Source organism: Electrophorus electricus, chromosome 7 (assembly GCF_013358815.1).
Source record: "Electrophorus electricus isolate fEleEle1 chromosome 7, fEleEle1.pri, whole genome shotgun sequence".
Lineage (NCBI taxonomy): Eukaryota > Metazoa > Chordata > Actinopteri > Gymnotiformes > Gymnotidae > Electrophorus > Electrophorus electricus.
Window position 1 is genome coordinate 517772 of NC_049541.1, and position 25533 is coordinate 543304.

The following is a 25533-nucleotide window of genomic DNA, read 5'->3' on the forward strand; positions in this document are numbered from 1 at the left end:
GTGGTTCTGTCAGATGCTCCTGACCTACGCCTGCAGGGCCACTCACAGTCAGTCATTAGAGTTAAAGAAACTTTTCATGGGAAACCACTTCAGTACTTCATAACACTCATAACACTCATAACACCTCATAACGCCTATCTCTAAGCCTCCACTCACATGCACACACACAAACACACATGCACAAAAAAAATTCATGAAAATCCTGCAGTACTGGCTTATGAGTTCTTAATGTTATGGACTTTCAGGACTAGAGCTGTTCTATGCTGTAAAACGTAAATAAGCAAATCTTTATTCTGACGTAACTGTTGAGCTGTGTGGCCCAGCTGGGCCCAAGTCCAGCCCTGGAGATCCACCGCAGGGTTGATTTCCCGTCCTCAGCTAGTGCACCTACCACTAACATTAACAAGCTTTGGAAGGACTTGATTACCTGGATCATGTGTGTCAGAGGAGGCTTGGAACTAAACCCCACTGTGTGATAGATCACCAGTACCGGGTTGAGTCCTCCTGATTTAGCCTGTATAAGCTAGGTAAATATGAGATAAATATTCACAAAAATGAATTATAATAACTCGTGGTAGTGTAAAAAGTGTTTTATTCAAATTTTTAACAAATAAACTGATTGATGCTCAGTGCTGGAAGGGGATTGTATTCACCGGTGTGCAGTACTGCACTTCTACATTGTACTCTGTGGCATACCGTGACTTTTTCACATGTACCAAAACTTCTCATGAGCACCTGGTACTCTTTTCTACCCTCTCCAGCAGGTTCTGGGTGAGTCATAATGACCCTTCATAAACTACATTACCCAGGGGTCATTGTGACCCAATATAAACTACATTATCCAGGCAGCATTGCGACCCTGTATAATCTACATTACCCAGGGGGCATTGTGACCCTATGTAAACTGCACTATCCAAGGAGCATTGTGACCCTATATAAACTATATTACCCAAGGAGTATATTTTATTATATATGATACAATTATTTGTAATATTTTTTTCACATGTCAAACACTGCCTACGACGCAGTGGAAGAACTTTCTGTCATTTTTTTTCCCGAGGAGGATGATTTGTAGGTCAGCGCTGCTGAGCTGTGGAGAGACGTGTGAAATCTGCGTCACTCGAACGCGCACCTATTACATCCGCTAACGTCACTTCCTTACATTGGAAAACATGGCGTTGGTTCTAAGGTCAGTGTACAGTGATAACTGATCGAACTTCTTCTTTATTCCGTTTCGACAGTTTAAAACGTTAGTACCATATGCTTCTTGCGGCTTTAAGACGCTTAAAAGCCGCTTAATGCGTATGTTTGCTTGCGTAGGTTTAGCTGGTGAAGTAGCGATCTAGACGGTGAGGACTAAGTGTTTATGATGAGCTAGCCATGCTAACAACAGAGAAAATGACACGGAGCTGGTCCTGCTGAGGACACACCGGGGTCAGGGTCAGGGTCAGGGTTATTGTTATTCGGGGTTAGTTAGGGTTAGGGTTAACGCCTTCTCACACCTAGCTGGTTAAAGCTTCATAAGCGACGCTTTGCCTTGAGAACTCGCGATAGCAGCGAGGACTGACCAGTGAAAGTCCTTCCTTACATGAGGGGTACAGGTTAAGTCTGGGTCTGGAACACAGAGGGTGTCATACATGTTTATGCGCCGGTCGCTGAGCTGTAACGTGTTAACAGCACCAGGGTCATGGGGTCACATTTACTGTCACACCAATAAACATGTGAGTCGCTCTGGATAAGAGCGTCAGGTAAATGTTGTCCAGGTGACCGTTCCGCTCACCCTGAAAGATACAACATTGCACAGTGTTTGTGTTCTAGCGGGATACTGCACAGATCTGTCCTCATCTGTTCTCTGCCCTGCTGGGTATTACGTGTAGCAGGTTTTTTGGAAGGCATGTTAAATCAAAGCTCAGAATAACCCAGTGGAAAAGGCGTAGGGCATTTATGACCTGTGCAGTTAATAGCGACCATAATAGATGTGTTTTTTGTCTGTTCACTAGGACAGCAACCCGACAGGGTCTGTGTTCAGCACGGATGCAGTTTGGTGTGGGCTACAGACAGTGAGTACTGTGCGTGTGTGTGAGTGGATGTGTATTCTAGTAGGTCCTCTACACTGAACCAATGTAACGTAATTAGTTTAACTCCGCCATCATTGTTACAGAAGAATGACAAAACCAAAAAATGAAATTAAGATTAGATTACAGAAATAGATCAAATAAAATTAAGAGATTACAGGAGTATAAACATGGTTATTTGGACATGTCACAGTACAGGTAAAAAAAAAAATTAAGTGTTTTCGAAGACTAAAGCTAGACCACTAAATGGACAGTTTCACAAAAAGGCCGCTTGGTTACTTATTACTGTGTCTGTATACATGCATGTTTGCATTCTTTGACCAAATGCCTCCTAATCATCGAGCTGATTTATAAAATCATTTATAAAATCAAGCACACAGCTAAGCACACAGAGTGGCTCCTATTGTAGCGGCTCGTACAAGATTTCCGTGACTTTAAACCTTTGCTACGGGTTTGTGAAATTTCTGCCCTGATATTTTTGCTAAAACCTTCCTACAAAGCACTAACTCTCAGAGTGTGTGTAGCGTGTCAAAATCACTTGTTCTCTGTGGCATCACACTACAGAGTCCCAAATCACATCTATATGCAAAATCATCACCAGAACTGTATGTCAAGAGCTTCATGAAACATGTTTCCATGGTGGAGCAGCTGCACACAAGCCTGTGATCCCAGCATGAAGTGTCTGGTGTAGTGGCGTGATGCATATGGCCACTGGACTCTGGAGCAGAGCTCTGTTCTCTGGAGTGATGAGTCATGCTTCACTCTCGGGAAGTCGGGCCGACCGATCTGGGCTCTGTGAAAGCGAGGAGAATGCCACTTACTGGAACACAGAGTGTGACCGTAGAGTTTGGTGTAGGGATACTGGTCTGGGGCTGGTTTTCAGGATGTGCTCCATGACAGAGGTCAGACTCTGACAGGCTGAAGCAGCCTGTGCCCAGTCTCCCAGTTCCTACAGGAGATAAACATGCACCCTTACCACCAGAGCACCTGCTTAACCTTCCTGAGTGACCATGTCTGTCACACACACTACACACGATGTTGTTGTACCTGACAAATTTCCATCATCTAAGTCAGTCATGATCGTCAGGAACGAAGAATGGATCTTCCGTATCCACACGTTTGTTTTCATTTTCTTTCCGAACACAAAACCGCCAGCATCACACACTGGACTTTGGTAACATGATTGGCACTTTTTGATCGTCCTTCCTGCTGATCTACAGACTTGCACAAGTTCAAGTTCAAGAGGTTTTATTGTCATTTCAGCTATATACAAGTACACAAAAACGAGACAATGTTCCTCCAGGACCATGGTGCAACATAAAAACAACAGTGCACAAGGACATTAGTAATGATTGGACCATGCCAAACGTGTAGTGTTGCCAGACGACCCAAACGTGGCAATAGTCTGTGGCATGGTGATGTAACCTGACGTAGTAACCGCCATGAACGACAGAAAGATTCAGGCATTAGTTAGAATGTTAATGCTTCAGCATTAAAAAAAAGCATTTTAGAGAGATAAATGATTCCAACTTTGTGATACCGTTTAAAGGTTCCCGTTTCCTGTTCACCTGTGCATGAGGTGCGCTTCATAAAGACGTCTGTACGGAATGAATAAGGCCCATGTTACTGCCCGTGTTTGGGAATGTGATGACCACATCGTTCTTTTGGGGGGGTAATAAACACTAATATAGACATTGGTGTGCTATTACATCTCACCCACTTGAACCCATGTTTTTGTATTTGCAAGTTTGTTGAAAGAAAGTTGAGTACTTTCTAAACCCAGAGACTCTGCTCTGTTGTATCTGTGCAGTGCTGTTCCCATGGGAACTACAGCAAAAGACGAGATGAACAAATTCTGGTCCAAAAATGCTCAACTCAACAGACCTCTCTCTCCTCATGTAACCATCTATAGGTAAGGTGTGTCCGTGCGTGTCTGTGTGCGTGTGCGTGTGTTCTGCCCTCTCAGACATGGCAGAACAGCATGTCTATAACTGCTGCACTGTGGGAGTAATTCAGACGTGTAGTCTGGTCCCAGCCGCACTGGAGCTTAGATTACAACAGCAGTACAGCTTCAGAGCAACCAGACGAGTGCTGCATTAGTGACCTTATCAAGACCCACACACGGGCCAGGTGGGTGGGTGGGTGGGGGTTTAACACACATGGGGCAGGTGTCGGGGGGAGGGGGGTGGGGGTTGGGTGAAGTTTGGCCCTGGAGCCTCCCAGCCTGACACCGTCTCACTGCACCGCACAGAGGTCACGGCTCCGTTTGATCACTCCAGACTGATCTGGGACCAGCCATGCTACACTGCAGAGATCGCAGTTGGGTTTGATCACTCGCCTCCAGACTGATCTGGGACCAGCCACACTGCACTAGCAGGACCAGCAGAAAAGAGTCAGGACACATCATTAAAAAAAAAGTAGTAAAGAGTTTATTAAAATGTCAGATTAAATATTGTAATGAACTTTTCTCTAGACAGACGGACATATAAGGGGCACAGGTAGCATGTTCAGTGGAACAGCCCAGTTCCTGAACAGGCAAGAGAGAGAAACGCACACACAGCTTCCCCGCACGGAGACTGTGGAGATGCTGGTCTGTTATCTTCTAGTCTTGCCTGGCCAACACTCAGGCAGCAGCTCTGTTGTGCTGCAGTCGCACAGATGGCCAGATGGAATCACTGGGGTCTGTAACAGGATCTGTCCCTGGAGAACCAGAGCAGGAGGCAAAGAGTCAGACTGCTGCAGTGTGGTGATGTCCCATACCCAGCAGGTCTGGATTTAACGGGACTTCTCCAGGAGTTAAGTGGGGGCATCTGGGAGAGGCTGGAGTGGTCAGACGCTTGGACTGGAGTGAAGAGCTCGGCCGTAGATGCCACTCCAGGAGGTGTGCTCTGCCCCGCCCCCTCACGTTATGCCCTGCCCCCTCCCTCTCTGATTGGGTGCAGTGCCAAAACTTTGTTTCTTTGCTTATGCAAACATATTTGTGCATGCAGAAGGGAATATTATATTCCTAAGCACTCTGCAGTGTGGTGTGCGTGTGTGTGTGAGGTCAGGCAGGCCTTATGTGTTCACCCTGTGGTCACCTGCTGTGTAGATTTGAGTAGGATTTGAGCATTGTGGTGCCTCACATCTGATGGCTGCAGGGTTTGTGTGCAGTGTTTGGAACAGATCAACAGCAGTATGTGTATGAACCAGCTACAGTGTGTGCGGGCGTTTCGTCCTACAGAAGGAACCAAGACTAGTTCAGTGTTTTGGTGACGTCTGACAGCACCTCTGCTCTTCATTACTGTACATCATAACGTAAACACAAAAAAATGTGCGCAATCACGACATTTAGTTTTCATCTCATCATGACATGTAAAGCAATTACAGTCTTTTTTTTGTTTGTTTGTGTGTGTGTGTGTGCGTGTGTGCATGTGCATGAAGTTTTTTTTGTTGTTATGGTGACTACATGCCAGAAACTAGAGTTACTATGGTAACTGTGCCTTGCAGGTGGTCAGTCCCCATGATAATGTCAATCACTCACAGAGGAACAGGAATAGTTCTCAGTGGAGGTAATACACACACACACGCACACACACACACACACACACACCCCTCAACATCTACAGGAGACACTACTTGTCCAAAGTGTAACTACACCCACTTCCTGGCTTTGCTCTTGCGTCATGGTGTTAGTCTGGAATGGATCCTACTGGAATTTTCTGGATTTTAGTGGATCCTACTGGCTTCTTAATTACAAAACTAGGAAGTCTGTGTTGTCAGTATTAAACAGCTTTAATACTGACAAAACACAACCGTTAGCAGTTAGCCTGACATGCTAACTAGCAGCATGAGCTGTTTCATTGCTAACTGCGTTAGAATAGTGTGGAAGACTTTTGACCTTTCCTGCCTTGGCTGTGTGTCTCAGGTGTTTCAGCGTTTGCGCTGGCAGCACTCTTGTTGCCGGGCAGTTTTCCCCACTACTTGGACCTGGTACACACCCTCGAGTTTGGCCCCGCCCTCATTACCGCCTCCAAATTCGCCCTGTCCTTCCCATTGACCTACCATGCCTACAATGGAATCCGCCATCTGGTAAATGCACTACACACACACACGCTCTCTCTCTCTCTCTCTCTCTACCATATTTGCGTTGGGGATATTTGAATAAAACTGTCAAAACCTTCAAATAGATCTTTCAGTGAGGACTGAGGTCAGATTTTTCAGAGAAGACTGAAGTCTCGTCCCCTGTTCCCTGTGGTCTTGTTTAATAACTCTAAAGGACTGTTCTGGGCCTCCATTGTATGATCTGATCCATTAGCGTTTCTGAGGTGAGGTCTGTCCCCTGGTAGCAGGCAGTAATGGACCTGCTCAACCTAACGGAGGTGTGGGACCGACACACAGACATGTGATGCGTCAGCGCTGATGTCTGGTCGCCTGCCAGTCACATTGACTGTTCTGAAAATGAAACTCTTAAAATGTGAGAGGCCAGTATTTCTACCTGAATCTAATACATTTATTAATGTAGACCCTCTCTCCCTCCCTCCCTCCCTCCCTCTCTCTTTCTCCCTCACTCCCTCTCTCCTTCCCCAGATGTGGGATGCAGGAAAGGGCTTTAAGATTCCCCAGATCTATCGCTCTGGCTACATCGTTCTTGCTCTGTCCATCCTCACCTCCTTGGGCCTGACTGCACTCTGAACCCTGCGCTGGAGACCAACACCAGAACAGTGTTTGTGTGTTTCTGTGCGTTTGTGCCTCAAACGACCCCTGTAGCCATAACTCATTAATAAAAGAAGTCCAAATATATACAAACAGGAACTGTTGTCTTCTTTGTAGTGTTGTTGTACTTTGTATTATTCACTGTAATGGATTTTATATTTACACTAGTATTATATGTTTACATTAGTATTATATGTTTACACTAGTATATGTTTACACTAGTATTATATGTTTACACTAGTATATGTTTCCACTAGTATTATATGTTTATACTAGTATGTTTACACAAATATATATTTACACTAGTATATGTTTATACTAGTATATACACTAGTGTGTTTATACTAGTGTATATTTACACTAGTATTATATGTTTACACTAGTATTATGTTTATACTAGTATATATTTACACTAATATATGTTTATACTAGTATATGTTTACACTGGTATGTTTATACTAGTATATATTTACACTAGTATTATGTTTACACTAGTATTGTTTACACTAGTATGTTTACACTAATATATTTTTATACTAGTATTATGTTTATACTAGTATGTATTTACACTAGTATGTTTATACTAGTATTATATGTTTATACTAGTATATAATTACACTAGTATGTTTATACTAGTATTTGTTTATACTAGTATGTATTTACACTAGTATGTTTATACTAGTATTATATATACTAGTATGTATTTACACTAGTGTATATATACTAGTATTGTTTATACTAGTATTTGTTTATAGTAATATATATTTATACGAGTATATATACTAGTATTGTTTATACTCGTATGTATTTACACTAGTATTGTTTATATTAGTATGTTTACACTAGTTTATACTAGTATATGTTTATACTAGTATATAATTACACTAGTATTATGTTTATACTAGTATTTGTTTATACTAGTATGTATTTACACTAGTATGTTTATACTAGTATTATATATTTATACTAGTATGTATTTACACTAGTGTATATATACTAGTATTGTTTATACTAGTATATGTTTATAGTAATATATATTTATACGAGTATATATACTAGTATGTTTATACTCGTATGTATTTACACTAGTATGTTTACACTAGTATTGTTTATATTAGTATGTTTACACTAGTTTATACTAGTATATGTTTATACTAGTATATATTTACACTAGTATGTTTACACTAGTATTATGTTTATACTAGTATATGTTTATACTAGTATGTATTTACACTAGTATATGTTTAGACTAGTTTTATATATTTATACTAGTATATATTTACACTAGTCTTCATTTACACTAGTATTATGTTTATACTAGTATTATATGTTTATACTAATGTACTAGTTGACATTAATTGTGGTCTTTAACTGTACTGACCAATGACCAAACCTTTACCATGGAACGTGCAGGGACGGGGCTGTCACGTCCTCCAGTAAAAGGTCCGTGTCCTACAGTGGGTTAGGGTTAGGGTTTATACTAGTATTATGTTTATATTAGTATGTGTTTACACTAGTATGTCCTCCAGTAAAAGGTCCGTGTCCTACAGTGGCCGCCTGGGCCTAAACCTCCAGACCTATCAGCAGCGCCTCGACCTTTACGGCCGAACTGCTGACGTAAACAGCACGAGTGTTAACACGGTGGAGGGTCCCGAAGTCCCGACCGACTTGTGTTAACGAGGCCGGTGTGCGGTAATGTCACGCGTACCATCACCCACAACACTCACGTGGAAGTCTGCTTTGGTGTTCCTGATGCTCGGCCGTAAGGAGCGCCGGCCCTGAGCTAAAGTCTCCGCAGTCTTGGTACGTTCTGACTGCGTCCAGCTGTAGAGCTGATACCGGACACGCTTACACCGTGTCCGCGTTCTCCACCGACGCTTGCCATGCTTCTGCCTGCTTCATAAACAACGTCTTGTTTTGTTGCACGTATAATCTGGGAGTAACGACCGCGTCAAAGCTTCGTTCCGATGAAGCGGAGGTGAACACCCCGCGCGCCTGGTGCAGGCAGCAAAGCTCCTTATTCCTGCAGAGCATAACACAGCCTCATCATAATAATAACCAGCGACGAACAAATGTAAACTTGCTGTAGTGACAATTAATTAACATAACATTGTTATGTTAATTAAACATAACAATCTATAAAATAGTTCAGTAAATCTTTAGCACTGCAATTCTTTTGCCACAGCACGAATGTAGTCCGCCATCTTACTGTAAGCTGTTGATCACGCGCCCTCTAGTGCCACCTGGTGGAACTACAGGCGGAGCCGCTCACTGGTCCTGATGCTGCGGGGATGCAGGGGATGCTACGGACTCACAATATCAGCTCGCGTTAGGACGAATCAGGTGGCTCAGTCTCTGTGGCGCAATGGAATAGCGCGCTGGACTTCTAATCCAGAGGCTCCGGGTTCGAGTCCCGGCAGAGATGCTTGCGAGCGCATACTTCACAGGTGTGAAGGTTGCATTTTTTCATCAAATGTGTTTTTGATGGTACACGGAAAATAGACTAAAAGAAAAAAAAAACATATTTATATATTTCAATTCCAAACGAAACCACTGCTTTTTTTCAGTGGCCTATCTTCTCTTGACTTTTATAACACACAACAATGTTATTGAAATAGGCCTGACCTGACGAAGCAGGGGATCATTTAGTCCTTTTTAACAAATTCCTTCCCCACAAAGTCCCCGCAGCAGAGTACGCACATGGCTAATGCTTCGCCCACTTCTGTGCATTTAGCAATAATAAACCTCAGCTCCTCGACAAAAGAGCTCTACTAAGATAACATAAATTGGGCTGAATTGTATGCAGAGACGACTGGGTGGGGGGGGGGAGAGATAGGGAGAGGGAGAGAGAAAAAGAGAGAGAGAGGGAGAGAGAGGGAGAGAGAGAGGGAGAGAGAGAAAGAGAGGGAGAGAGAGAGAGGGAGAGAAAGAGAGAGAGAGAGAGAGAGAGAGAGAGAGAAGGGGGGTATATGAATGCCAGTCAGAGGAACAAGGAGCACATCAGTGTCCTATTGATTTTTGTACAGAGGAAGCAGTGATGTGTCTCTTATTTGAGTTTGAGAAGCATTGCTGTCAGACCCTACCGACGCAGCTGTGACAAACTCCAAAAATGACCTTAACTATGTTTCCACAGACTTTTGATTTGAAACCATTTATACTTAAGAGCCATTAAGAGGAACCCGTTAGATTTTTTAAATTAATTCATAGGAACAGCTAGTGAAAAGTTTAGCCAATTCTGGCAGGTAATAAAACTGCTCAACATACACTTTATATAAACATATGAATATAAAAAACACATAACACTATATTAAATACACTTATAGAATCTAAACATTTAAACGGGAGCTCTATAGGCTGTCCATATAAATGGAAAACAGATGCTTGTTTTGTTTAGTTGTGTTTACTGCTCTCTCAAAACTAAGGTTTACGTACCTTGTATAATTCACTCATATTACTGTGCAAGTGTATTAGGAAAAAATCCTGTTTAATAATTATCCCTTTGTTTATTCAATCTTGTACAATTTTTCTGTTCCATGAGATGTCGCCTAACTTGTCTGCCTCTCTCTCTCTCTCTCTCTCTCTCTCTCTATCTATCTATCTATCTATCTATCTATCTATCTATCTATCTCTCTCTCTCTCTCTCTCTCTCTCTCTCTCTCTCTCTCTCTCTCTCTCTCTCTCTCTCTCTCTCTCGGCAACACTTTCGATTTGAGAGTCCTGGAACAGAGGGAAGGACTGGAACTCAGTGTGATATCAATCTGATGCAATTATGAGTGACTTAGACTCACTTGAACGCTTTAAACTGATAACAGAGCTTCTTCTCTCTCGTTATTCCGTCAGCGCCTGATTCTCTTTCTTCCGCTCTCGAGTCAGTCAAAGACTAGACTGTTTCGCGCCCAGGATACACACACACACACACACACACACTCACACTCACACACACACACACACACACACACACACACACACACACGCACGCACGCACGCACACACACACACACACACACACACACATCGAGGAAAGAACTGCGCAGGTCGCGCATGAAAGCGCTCGCCGCGTGGACATCCACAGCTCTGCGGAGAATGACGTCAGTATGTCTATAATAAATAAATAAATATAGCACTATAAATAAACATTTTATTTATTTTTCTTATAAAATATTGTTAGTTTTGGTAGTCTGTTTATTTTGTCTAATATTCAATACAAACATTATTTGTAATAGTTTGGAAAACATGTTTAATGTAGCCGTTTCAACAATCACACCCACGCGGATCGTATTTGAACTGTGAAGTGAAGTGAAGTCTCGACGTCGCTGAGCCGCTGTCCTGGCGAGCGCCGGAATCGAGAGCCTCTCTACTTCGGTAGATGCAATCACGACTCCCTCCACCCTGATAACGGAGGGAATTTAGTTGCTAACGCCACACTCGACGTATTGCTCGTCGTAAGTAAGATGACTGCTGAATCCGTCCGCCTCTATCTCATCTCTCCATGGCTCGTTTGTTGCGTAAAACGCATTTGGCTCCGGGCTGTGATGCCGGAGCCCGTAACTTATGTGGCACTGAACGGCCCCAGAGGCAGAGTACCGGCGGGTGAGCGGGTGAGCTGGAGGTCTGCGGATCTTGGATCAGGTGGCCCGTCTGCTCGCGGAAGTTATAGCAGCACACTGAGAGACACGCGGCTCTCTCTGGCTATCTGCCGCTCGTGCAGTCGTCCATATTTAACCCCTGCGCCATACAGCGAATAATCCTCGTGCAAAACTAATCCTTAATCCTCTCGCGGTTCACAGCCCTCTCCGCCCCTCTCGTGCCCTCCCCTCGCCCGGCGCACTGGGACTATATCACAGACCACACCTCACGCCGCCAGCGTGCACGCACCCATAAACATGGCGCTCCACCCACTGTTTGATATTACAATAGTAACAACAACAACAACAGCAATAATAATAACAATAATGATATGAATAACAATAATAATATGTTGTTTCCATTATACTTAAATAACGAGTCTCTCTCTCCCTCTCTCCCTTCTCTCTCCCCCCCTCTCTCCCTTCTCTGTCTCTCCCTCTTTCTCTCTCTCTCCCCCCTCTCTCCCTTCTCTCTCTCTCTCTCCCCCCCTCTCTCTCCCTTCTCTCTCTCCCTCTTTCTCTCTCCCCCCTCTCTCCCTTCTCTCTCTCCCTCTCTCTCCCCCCTCTCTCTCTCCCTCTTTCCTTCCCTCTCTCCCTTCTCTCTCTCTCCCTCCCTCTCTCTCTCTCCCTCTCCCTCCCCTCTCTCTCTCTCTCTCTCTCTCTCTCTCTCTCTCTCTCTCTCTCTCTCTCTCTCTCTCTCGGTAATGTGCTCTGGCCCTGTTATTCGATGGTACGGGCCAAATCGTATTAAATCCCCCCCCCCCGTCCCCCGCGCCAGGCCCCTCCTTCCCTCCCTCCCTTCTGCTGTCGTTCAGTCGGACTGTTTTTGCTGCAGTGCACGGTAGCCGTGGAGAGGAGGGAAAGGCAAGAAAAACAAGCAAGAAGCCAGCCGAGGGAAGCGCGAGAGCAAAGACAGAGCCATTCGTGTGGACCTTAGCGCGAGCAGCAACGAGTCAAAACCACAGCCATCGGGCTTCACGAGAGGAACATCTCGGTTTGTATGTAAGCTACTATCGTTCTCCGAACACAAACATACGCTCTCGCTCTCGCTCTCGCTCTCTCTCTCTCTCTCTCTCTCTCTCTCTCTCTCTCTCTCTCTCTCTCTCTCTCTCACACACTCACACACACACACAGAGGTGTATGATTATTGCCGGCGTCCTTTCACTAAAACTGAGAGAAGACACCTGTCAGGGTTGCAGATTGTGCTTAGAAACGCGCTCGTGTCCTGGAACGCGCCTGTCTTCACATGTCGAACACAATAAGAATCCAAATAAAACACTAACAACAAAAACCGGAAAAACGGCACGCGGGCCCCATGATCATGCAGCGCGGGTGGAGGCTGGGTGGCGGTTCAGTGCGCGTGTGCCTGCTGTTATCGGGCTGGTCGTCGCCTCTCCTCCCCCCGCGAGAGCTACACCAGCATCTCTCCGCTCCTTCTGCATTCAGCGAACTCGCGCTGTGTACACCTGCCTCTGTTTTCCGCGTTTCCGCGGGGTGTCCCGGTGGCCTGCCATGGGCGCGAGAGAGATAGAGCTGTAGGATGGGAAACACGAGGACAGACAGGAGCGGTGCGGGTGTGTTTGGGGTCGTTTCTGGGGTATTACAGCAGGCAGCCTGCTCGAGACTACCACGCACCCTCCACTTCGGTCAGAAGCGTCACGTGAGTCTTCGGTTCTGCTCTGAGGGATCAGTGTGTCCCTCCGCCGTTCCTTTGCGCTCGCACCTAGAGAGCGTCAACAAACACATGTCTGTCACAACGGTGTGCGCTTGTGTGTGTGTGTGTGTGTGTGTGTGTGTGTCTTCAGCTGCCTGTGTGCGCTGACTACAGTGTTATGCGAGTGTGTCCAGGCCTCTGTGTCTGTCCACGTAGCCCCTGTCGCGTGAGGCTGCGCCGCGAATTCTCAGTGGCGACAGGTGCACTTCCTACTGCGCGCGCAGAAGGCGAGCGGGAGCCTGAAGGAAGGAAAGGAGTGTGTTCACGCGCGGAGAGAGAAGTTTCAGCCGCTCGGTCCGCGCGCCTTGGCCTGGGGCTGGCGAAGCTCTGGCGTTTCTCTTGGTTACCAAATGAACGAGCAGTCAGAACCGCTGACTGGGAAACAGGACAAAAGATGCTCTGTATCTGTATCTGTAATCTCAACATCTCAGACCAGGAGAACAGACAAGGAATAGTCGGGATAAGGAATAGTCCTTAATTCTGTACTGATACACTGTCGCCTAAACGTGTCCTCCCGAGCAGCACTTATGCCCCTGTATTATAAGACTGATAAAAGGATTATTAACATTTAAATACTGAAATTTAAATCAAATTTAATTTATTTATGAAATGTCAATATAATGAATTTGTTATGGGAATTGGGTGTTTCATATTTAGGTGGGAATTTGGCAGTTTTAAAATGACATGGTATTAATTCACTTATTTAAAAATGCTAATATAAAACTTCCAGCTCTTTCTTTCAAGCGACATGCAATAAAAACAAATTAGTCTGAAAGAAGTTTTGGCAGTTAGGATAATATAAGGGGCTGCATCTGTGAGCTAGCAAACTCCTGTCTGACCCATCTCAGAGGTCCTCTGGCCTGCCGTGGGCCCAGAACATCAGCATGGACTACACAACCTACGATAAGCACCATGGGATACAAAAGATGAATCTAGAAGTCACTGTAATTTTTAAAGATTAAATGTGATTTCATGGGCTGGTTAGAAATGCCAAGACTCCCAGCTGGGCACAGACAATCACTGAAAGTGCTAATTCAACACTAAGAACCCAAGTGTTGTTTCTGTTATTGACTAGTAAGGACTGTTGCCTCAGTAGTTACTGTACATCTTCGCAGACCCACTACTGAACATGACATAATCAGATACAATGAACCATGAACCCTGGTGCATGTAACTTAAGGCCTTTTGAGATACAAGCAAAAGGCCTCAGTCTCATGTTCTGTAGGAATCGTGATGATCATTTTAGAGGTTTTGCTGTCCTGTTGGGGGTTAGTTTGTAAAGCCATTAAATAAAGCAAGGCTGCTGAATTCAGGTCTTCAACCTTCACTTCTCTCAAACTGCTTTGTTGAATAATCATGTAAATATGATCTAATCCAATTCTATAGTGTTAAAAGAGTTGGCAGTTCAGTACATGTGTTTGTAAAGTAAGTTGTGATTTTAAACTGGTTTTTGTGAGAACTCATCAAAACTCACTATTGAACTAGAAAAGGTTTGTACTTAACAACTAACAATTTACAAATGTTTGGTAAGTTGTGGGTGGGCTGGAAATAAACTACAGTATATCACAATGTAATACTTAAGTATGATGTTATATGGAACAAATTTGATTTCAGTTTTGAATTGAGTTCTGAGCGTGCCTATTACTACACGCCACAGTTGTGCTTGTGACATCAGAGCAGATTCACAATATAGAATGTCTTTGTTGGAATTCCAGACACACATTCCAAAAGCCTCTAGAATGTCTAAAACGTTCCAAAAATCCTCTTTCTACAGATCCTCAGAACCAGACATCAAAGGGTTAACAGGAAAGTTTCAAGTCTGGATACAATTTGAGGTTACGTAACTGGTATTAACCAATACAAAACGAACCTATCAGAGTTCCAGGCCTCTGTGCCGTACACTCTGGTGTGAGCTTTGTGGTCTGTACCGCAATCCCTGTGTCACCTCACACAGAAGCAGAGTGACAGAATCAGATCAATGGAAGAGTGCGTGTGTGAGGTCATGTAAGTATGTGCCAACCAACGTGTGGGCTGATTTTTATAACGATTGTGTGTGTGTGTGTGTATGTTTTCATCTCCTGTCTGTATAGGTAGAGCTTTAGTGATCTTCAAGATTTGCAAAGTTTCATCTTAACAGACTACAAAACAGACGGCCGCGAGCACGCGTGCAAATGAACATGGCGTTCCTGTCTATCCTGGTGTCTACGCTCATTGCCCTCCTGATCTTTGCATCATCTGCCGAGAGCAACACTATGTACGGTAAGACTGTTTTACTCTCTGTGTCTTTCTCCTCGCCGAGCGGCTTCTCTCTCTTATCAGTTATTGCATAAGACTCGCTAATAATCCCGTAGTGCGCAGGGGAGTCCCGTCTCCTTTAGCAGCAAGGCATGTTTGTTGTTTTTAAAGATAATGTGTGACACACATACACACACACACACACACACACACACAGACACACACACACACTTTCTGATATGCTGCGGTTGCCTTTTCTCTTTCCTACAAGCACATGCACACACACATTATGGTCAGTGGTCTCTTAAGACCAGGTCTATGTTTCGACCTCTGTATGTGTTTCTGTGCTGATGACGCATTGCCTGACTGAACCATATTGGCCAATCGCCTTCTTACTTCAGGATGCAAATTAGTGGCAATCTGTTTTACAATTTTATCCCTCAGGTCTTAATGAAGGCTGTGTGATTTACTAATACAAGCTATTTGATATTACCTGTATCCATCCGATCTCTGGGGAACGAGCCCGTACTGATGCCATGATGAAGCAGACTGAGTCATTATTCCATGAACAGGATTCTTGGAATGAGTTTCTGACTTATATGACAGCTCAGATTCTGACTAAGGCCGTTTAAACCCTTTGTTAACTGTATGTGGATCATATATGTTTTAACCATTGGTTAACAATTTGACTCATATTCTATAGATATGCAACAATAACACTGCTCAAGCACAGGATTATGTTTTGATTTGAGCATTTGTTATTAAGATATTCACAAAAACCTACAATTGCAAAATTGGATTGGAACATCATCCATTCTGATTAAATTTTGCAATTGCAGGTTCTTGTGACTTTATGAAAATGGTTACAGTTAAAGAGTTGTGAAGGGTTGAGGCTGAAAGGGTTTTGATGGATTGAGATTGACTGGATGTGAAGGTGTCGCCTGTTTGTCTTCTGTTTGCCTGACTCTGGATCAGGGTGTAACAGGTTTCCTTGTAACTCTCTGATAGTCAGTATATCAGTGTCAGTATGTAGAGGGACTCTCCCTTCAGCAAAACTCCTTCTACTCTGGTGACATAAGATTTCACATCCCACCCCCTTCAGCAGCAGGTCCTGGCGGAGGGATGTATATGTATGACATGTGTGGGCTATATCTAAGGGTTCTTTTGCCTTTCACCTCAGCTGAAACATGATACAGCGAGTGCTCACCAGCCCTCCAACAGGGAAGGTCACTGATTATGTGAGTTCAGGAAGCTGCAGAACTCCAGCAAGCTTTGGGCTGGTGTTTCGGTTGTAGCTTGGTGGTTTGGAGAAGCTACCACTGGTGATTGAGATAAGGGAAAGAATGACAAGAATCAGGCAGGAGACCGAGAGGAGGAGTGGCGCTAGATTCACCACTCAGAAAAAGGGAAAAGAGGTGGAGTTATGAAGTGTAAACAGGGAAGAAGTTTAAGGCATGGACTTTCTCCCAAACCTCAGTTATTCCATGTTTACATTCACAGCATTTATCTGACACTTTTATCCAAAACGACTTACAGTCATGTCTGAACACAGCTTGAGTAATTGAAGGTTAAGGGTTTTATTCAGGGGCCCAACAGTGGAAACCTGGCAGTGGTGGAACTTGAACTGGCGACCTCCTGATTACTAGTCCAGTACCTGAACCACCACACCACACCCAACACACACTCTGCACCATACACACCCTACACACATCCACCTCACCATGCACAACCTTCTGATTACTAGTCCAGTACCTGAACCACTGAGCCACCACACACACACGTAACACACACCACACCACACCCAACACACACATCCACAACCTTCTGATTACTAGTCCAGTACCTGAACTGAGACACCATACACACACCACACCACACCCAACACACACCCAACACACACTCTACAGCATACACACATCCACCTCACCATGCACAACATCCTGATTACTAGTCCAGTACCCGCACCGCTGAGCCACCACACACACCACACCACACACATGTAACACACACCACACCACACCCTACACACACCCTACACACATCCACGCACAACCTCCTGATTACTAGTCCAGTACCTGAACCACTGAGCCACCACTGGAGTAATTCTCTAATTAGAGGCCAGTCTAATAGCAGCCACCTTCATCTGTGTGGTGTTAACGTAACCGATTGACTGTCTATAGTCGCTTTGTTTTAGTCAGTAAGGAGCTCTTCATCCAATCCCAGTAGCAGCCTTTTGGGCATTAACTGACTCACCAGAACGGAGACTGTGACTGTGGATCAGAAATCATTATTTCCTGCAAGACTTACAGTTGTTTCAACGCAGGATAGCGTCTCCAGTGGTGAAAAGCTTCTAGTCCATTTTGGCTTCCGTGAGCTCAGGCTGTGATCTTATGCTGTGATTTGGCAGACACTTGTTCCGCCACATTGTGCCGACAGTGAACTATTTCCCTGGAAGCCCGTTTCTCGCTGTAGTAAAGCGTTTGCTCTCGGCTTCGTCTGGAAGCATCTATTTCGTGGCTGACATTCCTGTGATCCCTTCTGGAGCAGTGATTCAATGGTAGCCGTGTTTGTAAGTTGGTGGCTGTGTGTCGTGTAGGTGGCTGTGTGTCGTGTAGGTGGCTGTGTGTCGTGTAGGTGGCTGTTTCCTGATGTTGGTTATGTGTCCTGATACCTGGTCTGTGTTCCTTTGGCCTCATTAATTTGTATCTTTTTCATGCAGTCAGGTGGAATGTTGAAGCCACATTATAAAAACCCGGTGATATGGTTTTTAATAACAGCACTGAACGCTCGCTCCTCTGAATGTGAGTTAAATATCAAGAAGATCTATGAGATTCAACATGTGATGCTATAATAATCGCCTCAGGTTCTTCAGTCAGCTTCTCTCTCTTCTTTAACATGTCACCGGAGAAGTCTGCTTTGGTTAGTTTAAGGAAACCTAGATGATCTCCACAGTGTATCCATGTGTCTAATCTTCTCCAGACTCTGTTCAGGCTCATTTCTGATGCACCATCTCCAACGTGGCCTTTATGAGGGTGAACTTGTCAGCATGATGGCATTGCCACTGCAGGTCACATACTCGGTCATGTGTTGCGGATCTTCTGATCTAGGATCAGCACTACACTATGTTGAAGTTGTATGCAGTGACTTAATGCTAATAGCATTACTCAGAGTCACTCAATACTAGAAATTCTGCCATGTAACTTAAGTCCTACAATTCTGGTTGTCATATTGCAATTCAGAAAGTCATTTATAAATCAAAACGTGCACAAATTCACCACACATCTCTTTAACACCCCCACGTCAGATTTAATCTCTTAATCCATAGCTATGCTCGTTGCTATGACTACATTAACATTGTTTTGTGAGAAAGCCAACAGCTTTGTTGTAAATACATTCACTGTATTGCAAAGGCACAGATGGCCCGGTAAGACTAATTTGAATGAATACCGTAGTTCTGAGATTTCCCACACAGTTCCCAGGGATCCTCAGATGGTCCATATTTCCCTCCCAACACACCTGAGTCACACAGTCAGGTTCCTGAACTAAAATATGGACCATTAGTGTTGGGTGTGCTGAACCCTCATGGAGTGGGACACATTATTTTGATATACTCCCTCTTAGTAGTTGTGTTGTATGTCCATCACGTGTGTCTGATACAGTGATCACGTCTGGTTCCTCCCTCATATGAGCAACACTACTTAGCTGTGAAAATTCCTCCGTTTAAACCAGTCATTGAAATGAATGTCTGGAACCAATGGTGACATTTTTCTTTTGGTATTAGTTGAGTTACAGTTCATAACTGTAAAACCTGTCCTTTAAACTGACTTAATCCTTACAGAACATTTTCTAGGAAACGTGACTTATCCTCTGTGTTCAGACTTCTGCCATTTTTTCACATTACCCATCTGTAATGGAAGTCACAGATAGATAGATAAGGAGCAGGAGACACAGACACACAGAGAGAGAGAGAGAGAGAGAGAGAGAGAGAGAGAGAGAGAGAGAGATTTTTATCAGACTTTTATAGCACCTAATTTTTATATCCTACTGCGAAGGCCAAGAACCCTTGGTAAGCAAGGACAGGAAGTGGCCCTGCTCAATAGGAGGATATAGAGCTGAGTGACTGTCACTCAGTAGGTGTATCCCTCTGACTTGAGCTGCGGCCTCAGTCGAATGACCCTGATAGACGTCCCTTTAGTACTGATTCATGCACAACAATGGCTGCTTGGTGACATCACTGTGAAGGTTCCATCTCCAGTTAGTCCAAGGACAGTTAACTGCTGTGGATGTACTGTGGCTGTGGATGCACTGTGGCTGTGGATGTACTGTGGCTGTGGATGCACTGTGGCTGTGGATGTACTGTGGCTGTGCTGTCACGTGTCATTAAGATCTTAATAGCTGATTATCCATCTCTGTCTAACTGAACTCTTATAGCTTTCAATAAATGATATTATTTTTGTGCAGTGATAAATTTTAACTATTTTATAACATGAAATGAAGATTGGAGTAAATGCAGACTTGAATGTTTTTATTTACCCAAAATGATAATTTTTTAAAATAAAATTTTAAACACAAAAAACCCCAACAACTTGGAAACATAAGATTTCAGGAACAGTGTATTTTGTTTCAAATTTCAGCAAACTACCCATACATTTGCTATAATTTGTGTTATTACTGAGTGTGTGTGGTGATCAGTGGATGATTGTAGTTTATGTCCTTGACTCCCTTGAGCTGCACTTTTTGGTCAAAGATGAAGGATCCTTAAAAACGTTATTACTGCTGCTGATGTAACAGCACAGAAATGCAGAAATGCATTTAATATTTTATTATTTCCCATAAAGGCAACCGAGTATGTTGGTTTGAGGTGGAACACATCAGTGCATTGCTGCACAGTGCTGGTTCATCCCGTAACCAAGGACACTCGGATGGTTTGTGGTATAATCCATTGAATGCTCCGGCTTCTCTTCGGAGGACTTGTTCCGTGACACGTCTGAATCTGCACAGTACTCACAAAATTATGTATTTGTTCAGCATCTTTTCTTCAGAAGCGAAGTGAATGTTAATTAAGCAGTCAAGGAGGTATTGCCTGATCAATAAGAAAGGGTTTGTTCAGTGGAACAGTGCCCTGCCGACAGCGGTCCGGTCCCACGGCGTCCACGTGAAAAGGCTCTGGGAGCTGACTGGGATTCACTCATCTCCACGCTCACATGCTTTAACTCTGCCAGCTCTTGCCCTTCCAGATGAATTATTCATTATTGTATTTATTGGTGCTTGTGCATCTATATTAACGTGTATGTGTGTGTGTGTGTGTGTGTGTGTGTGTGTGTGTGTATGTGTGTGTATGTGTGTGTATGTGTGTGTATGTGTGTGTGTGTGTGTGTGTGGGTGTTATTGAATATATAATAACCTACAGTAATTGTCAGTGAAATGGTCACTTAAGGGAGAGGTAAGAACTGCCAGAGTGGTGTTGTGGTAAAGCAGACAGGATCTTATAAACAGGTAATATAGCGCAATGTGAAGTGTTGTGGGGTTGTTATTGTTTGAAAGTGTCAGTAGGTGTTTCACACAGAGTTCAGTTCTCTAAAAACCAGGCCTCCCTGCCTGGACTCCAGGACTTTGGGGTAACATGATGTGTCTAGAATTTCACAGTCAGCGTAACCGTGGCTGTTAGTCAATCCCAGCAACAGATTGGTTGTATATTACATCCTAGAACAGTGCGAATTCTAAACCACTCATTGCAAAACTGTATTCTGTCTCAGAATAAAACCCCATCCGGCAGACACGAGTTTTCCTGGAGTCTGAACTCTCTTTCTCTGAAGGTAGTTCCAATTTCTTACTTTACATCGATTTGGACATGAAAAGATATTGATCTGATGAAGCCAGACACCCATCTGTTTTTGTAATCTCCTAATCTGAGCATAAGGAGACCTCATCCTTCAGTCGTCTTCACTCCCATATGACTCTTTTTTATTTATTTTTTTAATAGTGAAAATCAGTTGTCTGTGCCCTGATGTTTGGCGGTCATGTGACACTTCAGTAGTTCAGTACTGGAGCCCCAGTCTCCTTCAGTAAAAGCATGGTGTTCTCTCCTCACAGAAATAGTGCTTTTATTCCACATACTGGATTTTTGTCTCTCTCGTTTTGCTGCTCCACATTACTTGATAAAAGATCAAACACTGCACCATTTTAAAAAAACAACTGGTGAAGTGTACGAGGACCAAGTAGAAGTGTCTCGGGAAATTGTGCATTAACCGAGTGTAATTTTCACCTGTGTTGATGCCTTTGGCAATGCAGAGTTGGAATTGTCAGTCAAAGCAGTTGTGGGTTTGCACTTCCAGACCCACTGAGACAGAGGAGCTTTAAACGGAGTTGGTTATGCTGAGTAAGACCAACAGAACAAATGCTTGCTCAAGTTGTTATGGCTGAACAATTATTACGGAATCAGACACATGCAGCATATGTGTTTAAGCACAACATATGTGTGTGGAAGTCACTCTACATAAGAGCCTGCTGACTGTAAATATGCATTTAAGAGTCTGCCAAATGCTGTAAATGTAAACACAAACAAAAACAACACCCTGAATCCTGCGCGTTCATCTAACATTGAAAATGAGAACAAGAAACAAGCAAGTCTAATTATTTATTCAAAAGAAAATCATTTAATTTGTCTACTGCAAGAACCACTTTTTCCTCCAGATGTGTTCTAGACTCTGTGTGTCTTTCTCCTTTGGAATGTTTAATTGATTAATGCAGTGCATTTGATTAGTGATTTACTGTATGAACTCCAGACAATGCCTGGACCAGGGTGGTAGACTGAAATGCTGAGTCACCATGTCTGTGTAGTTATCTGATTTATGGAAGAGAATAACTGACTTGTTTTTGAAAGCACTGATTGCACTGTGGGAATGTCACATGACCAGGTGACACTGCAGCCTGCAAACTAAAGGTTTCAGCATGAGGAGAGTGAGTGATGTAGTCAGGTGACCTGACCGGCAGGCTGTGGTGTTTTAGAGTTTAATCACATAGGTGAGTGTGAAGGGTGTTTCATGATGACTCTAGAAAGTGATTCCATGGTGCCAGCTGTGGGATCTTTACTGTACAACATGTTTCTAAAGGTGAGGACCCTTAAAAAGATCGCACCTGCACTTTCTCAAATTTCACTTCCCTTATGCGCATCTCTGAACGACATATTCTCATTAGTCTCAGTGTAGACGCATTTAGAACTGAAGGGGGTTCTGTTTGTTTTGTTTCCACTATTGTGCAGATATGTCAGTATAAAGCAACGGTACAATCTGCAAAGACGTAAATGTGTGTCTTTGCATTCAAAACAAGTTTGGGATCTAAATAGTGAAAGGGAATTTTGTATGACCTTCAAAGTGGGCACACACACACACCCTCATTCTCATTCCACCCTCTCTATGTAAATAAGTCCTAGTCATTATCTCCATTTGAGCTGTTCCATGTTGTTCAGTTGGCTCTGTTTGTCCTTACAAACACTCCCACAGGCACCACTGTAACCAATCAGGGTGCCACTTGACCCACATCAAACCGCCCACCACTGATACTGGAACCAATCAGGGCACTGCATAACCATGTTACCCCAGCCACAAGTGCTACTGGAACCAAACAGACTGCAGGAAAGGCCTGGCAGACCGTGTTGGCTAAGCATGTGCTACAGGTCGTGCGACACAGATCCGCTGCTTAATACGCGCTCTGCTATGGACAGGCTGCTCCACAGTGAAAAGGTCATTATACAGGGAGCCACAAAGAAAGGTTCTCATGTGGTTCAGGCTGTTTCAGGCAGCCCTCCTTCTACAGCAGGACATCCCCAGCGTGTAAGCTCCACCCCACCCACATTCTCACACAACTCTCTCAGTTCAGGAGGTAATTATCCCTCTTTTATAATGTGAATCAGGTGTGTTAGACCAGGGAACTCACAGGTTCTCCAAGTCTCCAGACCTGATACTAAAAACCACTAAATTAGTGAACTAGGATCTAGTGTTTAGGGTTTTAGGGTTAGACGATACTGCTAGGATCTAGGGTTTAGGGTTTTACAGTTAGATGCTACTGCTAGGATCTAGGGTTTAGGGTTTTACGGTTAGATGCTACTGCTAGGATCTAGGGTTTAGGGTTTTACAGTTAGATGCTACTGCTAGGATCTAGAGTTTAGGGTTTTACAGTTAGATGCTACTGCTAGGATCTAGGGTTTAGGGTTTTACGGTTAGATGCTACTGCTAGGATCTAGGGTTTAGGGTTTTACGGTTAGATGCTACTGCTAGGATCTAGGGTTTAGGGTTTTACGGTTAGATGCTACTGCTAGGATCTAGGGTTTAGGGTTTTACGGTTAGATGCTACTGCTAGGATCTAGGGTTTAGGGTTTTACAGTTAGATGCTACTGCTAGGATCTAGGGTTTAGGGTTTTACAGTTAGATGCTACTGCTAGGATCTAGAGTTTAGGGCTACAGGGGAGTGCAGGGAAGTGTTAAACTGCAGTCCAGGGTGTTTACACCCACAGAGCTCCCTGTGCCAGGCCTGGAAACTGCAGGCCAACAGTAAGAGTTTATTGTCCTGGGAGTTCATGCACTGCACAATTTTTCTGCTTTTTCTGCTCTAATGGACCTGATTCAGCCAAAGGTTTGATAATTATCTGATGAGCTGCGTCAGACGTGCCTGTGTAGGGGAGTACAGAAGGACCTGGCAGCCCTGGAGGTGCGTAGGGGGTGTGCTGGACAGATGCTATCAGTACTAGCCTGTTGAAGGATAAAGCTGGAGTCAGATACTGAAAGGCTTTTCTAGAGCTCACTTTAGTTCTGTGTGGGTTACATTTACATTTGTACATTTGGCAGAAGGTCTTATCCAGAGTGCCTTACAGTTTCAGTTACAGAGGTAGGTGAGTGTAGAGGTAGCAGTCTTGACTCTTATTGGTATAGCATGGTGCAGTTACCCAGATGTTGGATTGAACCCCAGTTCCCCATGCGAGAGGCATCTGAGCCCCACTGTAATTAGCAGTGTCTCTTTAAGAGAATGACATTGATTGCTAGTGGCAGCAGTGATAAATTAAGCCCATGAGACTGTTGCTAAGACTATGTTAGATGGGTGACCTGAGCAATAATTCAGTAAATTTGACTTTTCTCTAATCCATGGTGAGCCAGAACCCATTAGGGCTCCACCAAAGCTACAGCACACTAGGGCCATGGCCGAAAACTGGAAAAGATTTGAGCAAAGATTTCTACTGCGTGTCTTGGTAATTGAAGCAGACAGGAAAAGGGGTTGAATGAGAGCACTCTGTTCCTGCATGTGTTGGGTGATGATGCTCTAGATGTGTAGAAAAACTTTAAATATGAAGAAAAAGGCGATGAAATGAAATTGAAATCAATAATGGATCCATTTGATGCATGTTGCAATCCAAAGTGTAACATTATGTTTGAGAGGTGCAAATTTTTCACATGCTGCAAGAAAAGCAGAGAAATGACTTACCAATACATGACTGAACAGCATGCGCAAAGAAAGGTCCCATTCGCGCTGCAAAACCAACTGAAGGCAGAGAGGGGAAAAGCAGAAGATCCGAATGTGATACAGAAGATTAATGAGCCAATGCACTGGCTTTGCTCCTTAGTAATTGTGGAGAAAAAGAATAGAAATCTTGGAATATGCCTGGACCCTGGAGATTTGAAGAGCACGATAAAAAGCGAACATTTCAAATTACGAAAAGGAGAAGAAATAATGTCACAGTTCACAGATGCAAAACATTTCAGCAAGCTAAATGCATCTTCAGGATTTCTGACAGCTAAAACTGGATAATGCCAGCTCAAAACTGTGCATGTTCAGCCGTCCTTATGGCAGGTACAGGTTCCTCAGACTCTGGGTTGGCATAGCCTGAGCTCCTGCAACGTACCGTAAAACAATACACACGATCTCTGAGCACCTGGAAAGAGTAGACACTTCTGTGGATGAGAAGATCCAAGAATTAGTTTGATGACAGGTTGAGAAGGGTGCTAGAAGCTACAAGAAAATTTGAACAAAGAAAAATGTCTGTTGGGAGTGACTGAATTATCATTTGTGAGAAACATTAGCAGTAAAAGCATCTGGCCTGATAAAAGGAGATTTCATCAATGACAAATGTGCTCCTGATACCATGTAAATAGGGACCCAGAGATTCACCTGAGTGGTGGATCACACGCGTACTTTACAC

The 25533-nt window shown here is 43.8% G+C and overlaps 2 protein-coding genes and 1 non-coding gene across 8 annotated transcripts in view; all 3 read left to right on the forward strand.

The window, feature by feature from the left end:
- Positions 1–1138: 1138 nt before the first annotated feature.
- sdhc (succinate dehydrogenase complex, subunit C, integral membrane protein) lies at positions 1139–6869 on the forward strand. Of its 2 annotated transcripts, none has more exons than XM_027028379.2 (6): positions 1139–1189; positions 2001–2060; positions 3886–3987; positions 5565–5626; positions 5983–6146; positions 6645–6869. In XM_027028379.2, the coding sequence occupies exons 1-6, from the start codon at positions 1173–1175 to the stop codon at positions 6747–6749; spliced, it is 510 nt and encodes a 169-aa protein (XP_026884180.2). In that variant the 5' UTR covers positions 1139–1172; the 3' UTR covers positions 6750–6869. The 2 variants fall into 2 exon arrangements, with proteins under 2 accessions (XP_026884180.2, XP_026884181.2); XM_027028380.2 differs by lacking the exon at positions 1139–1189 and adding an exon at positions 1193–1249.
- Positions 6870–9121: 2252 nt separating this feature from the next.
- Positions 9122–9195, forward strand: trnar-ucu. The gene has a single exon. It is a non-coding gene; the product is annotated as a tRNA-Arg (tRNA).
- Positions 9196–12210: 3015 nt separating this feature from the next.
- cadm3 (cell adhesion molecule 3) overlaps positions 12211–25533 on the forward strand; it is a 66976-nt gene continuing 53653 nt past the window's right edge. For 2 of the 5 annotated variants that reach the window (XM_035527723.1, XM_035527727.1), the window contains exons 1-2: positions 12211–12397; positions 15200–15368. In XM_035527723.1, coding sequence (XP_035383616.1) covers positions 15281–15368 — 88 coding nt within the window. In that variant the 5' untranslated portion in view covers positions 12211–12397; positions 15200–15280. The remainder of the gene's footprint in view (positions 12398–15199; positions 15369–25533) is intronic. The other 3 variants (XM_035527725.1, XM_035527724.1, XM_035527726.1) reach the window with 3 other exon arrangements.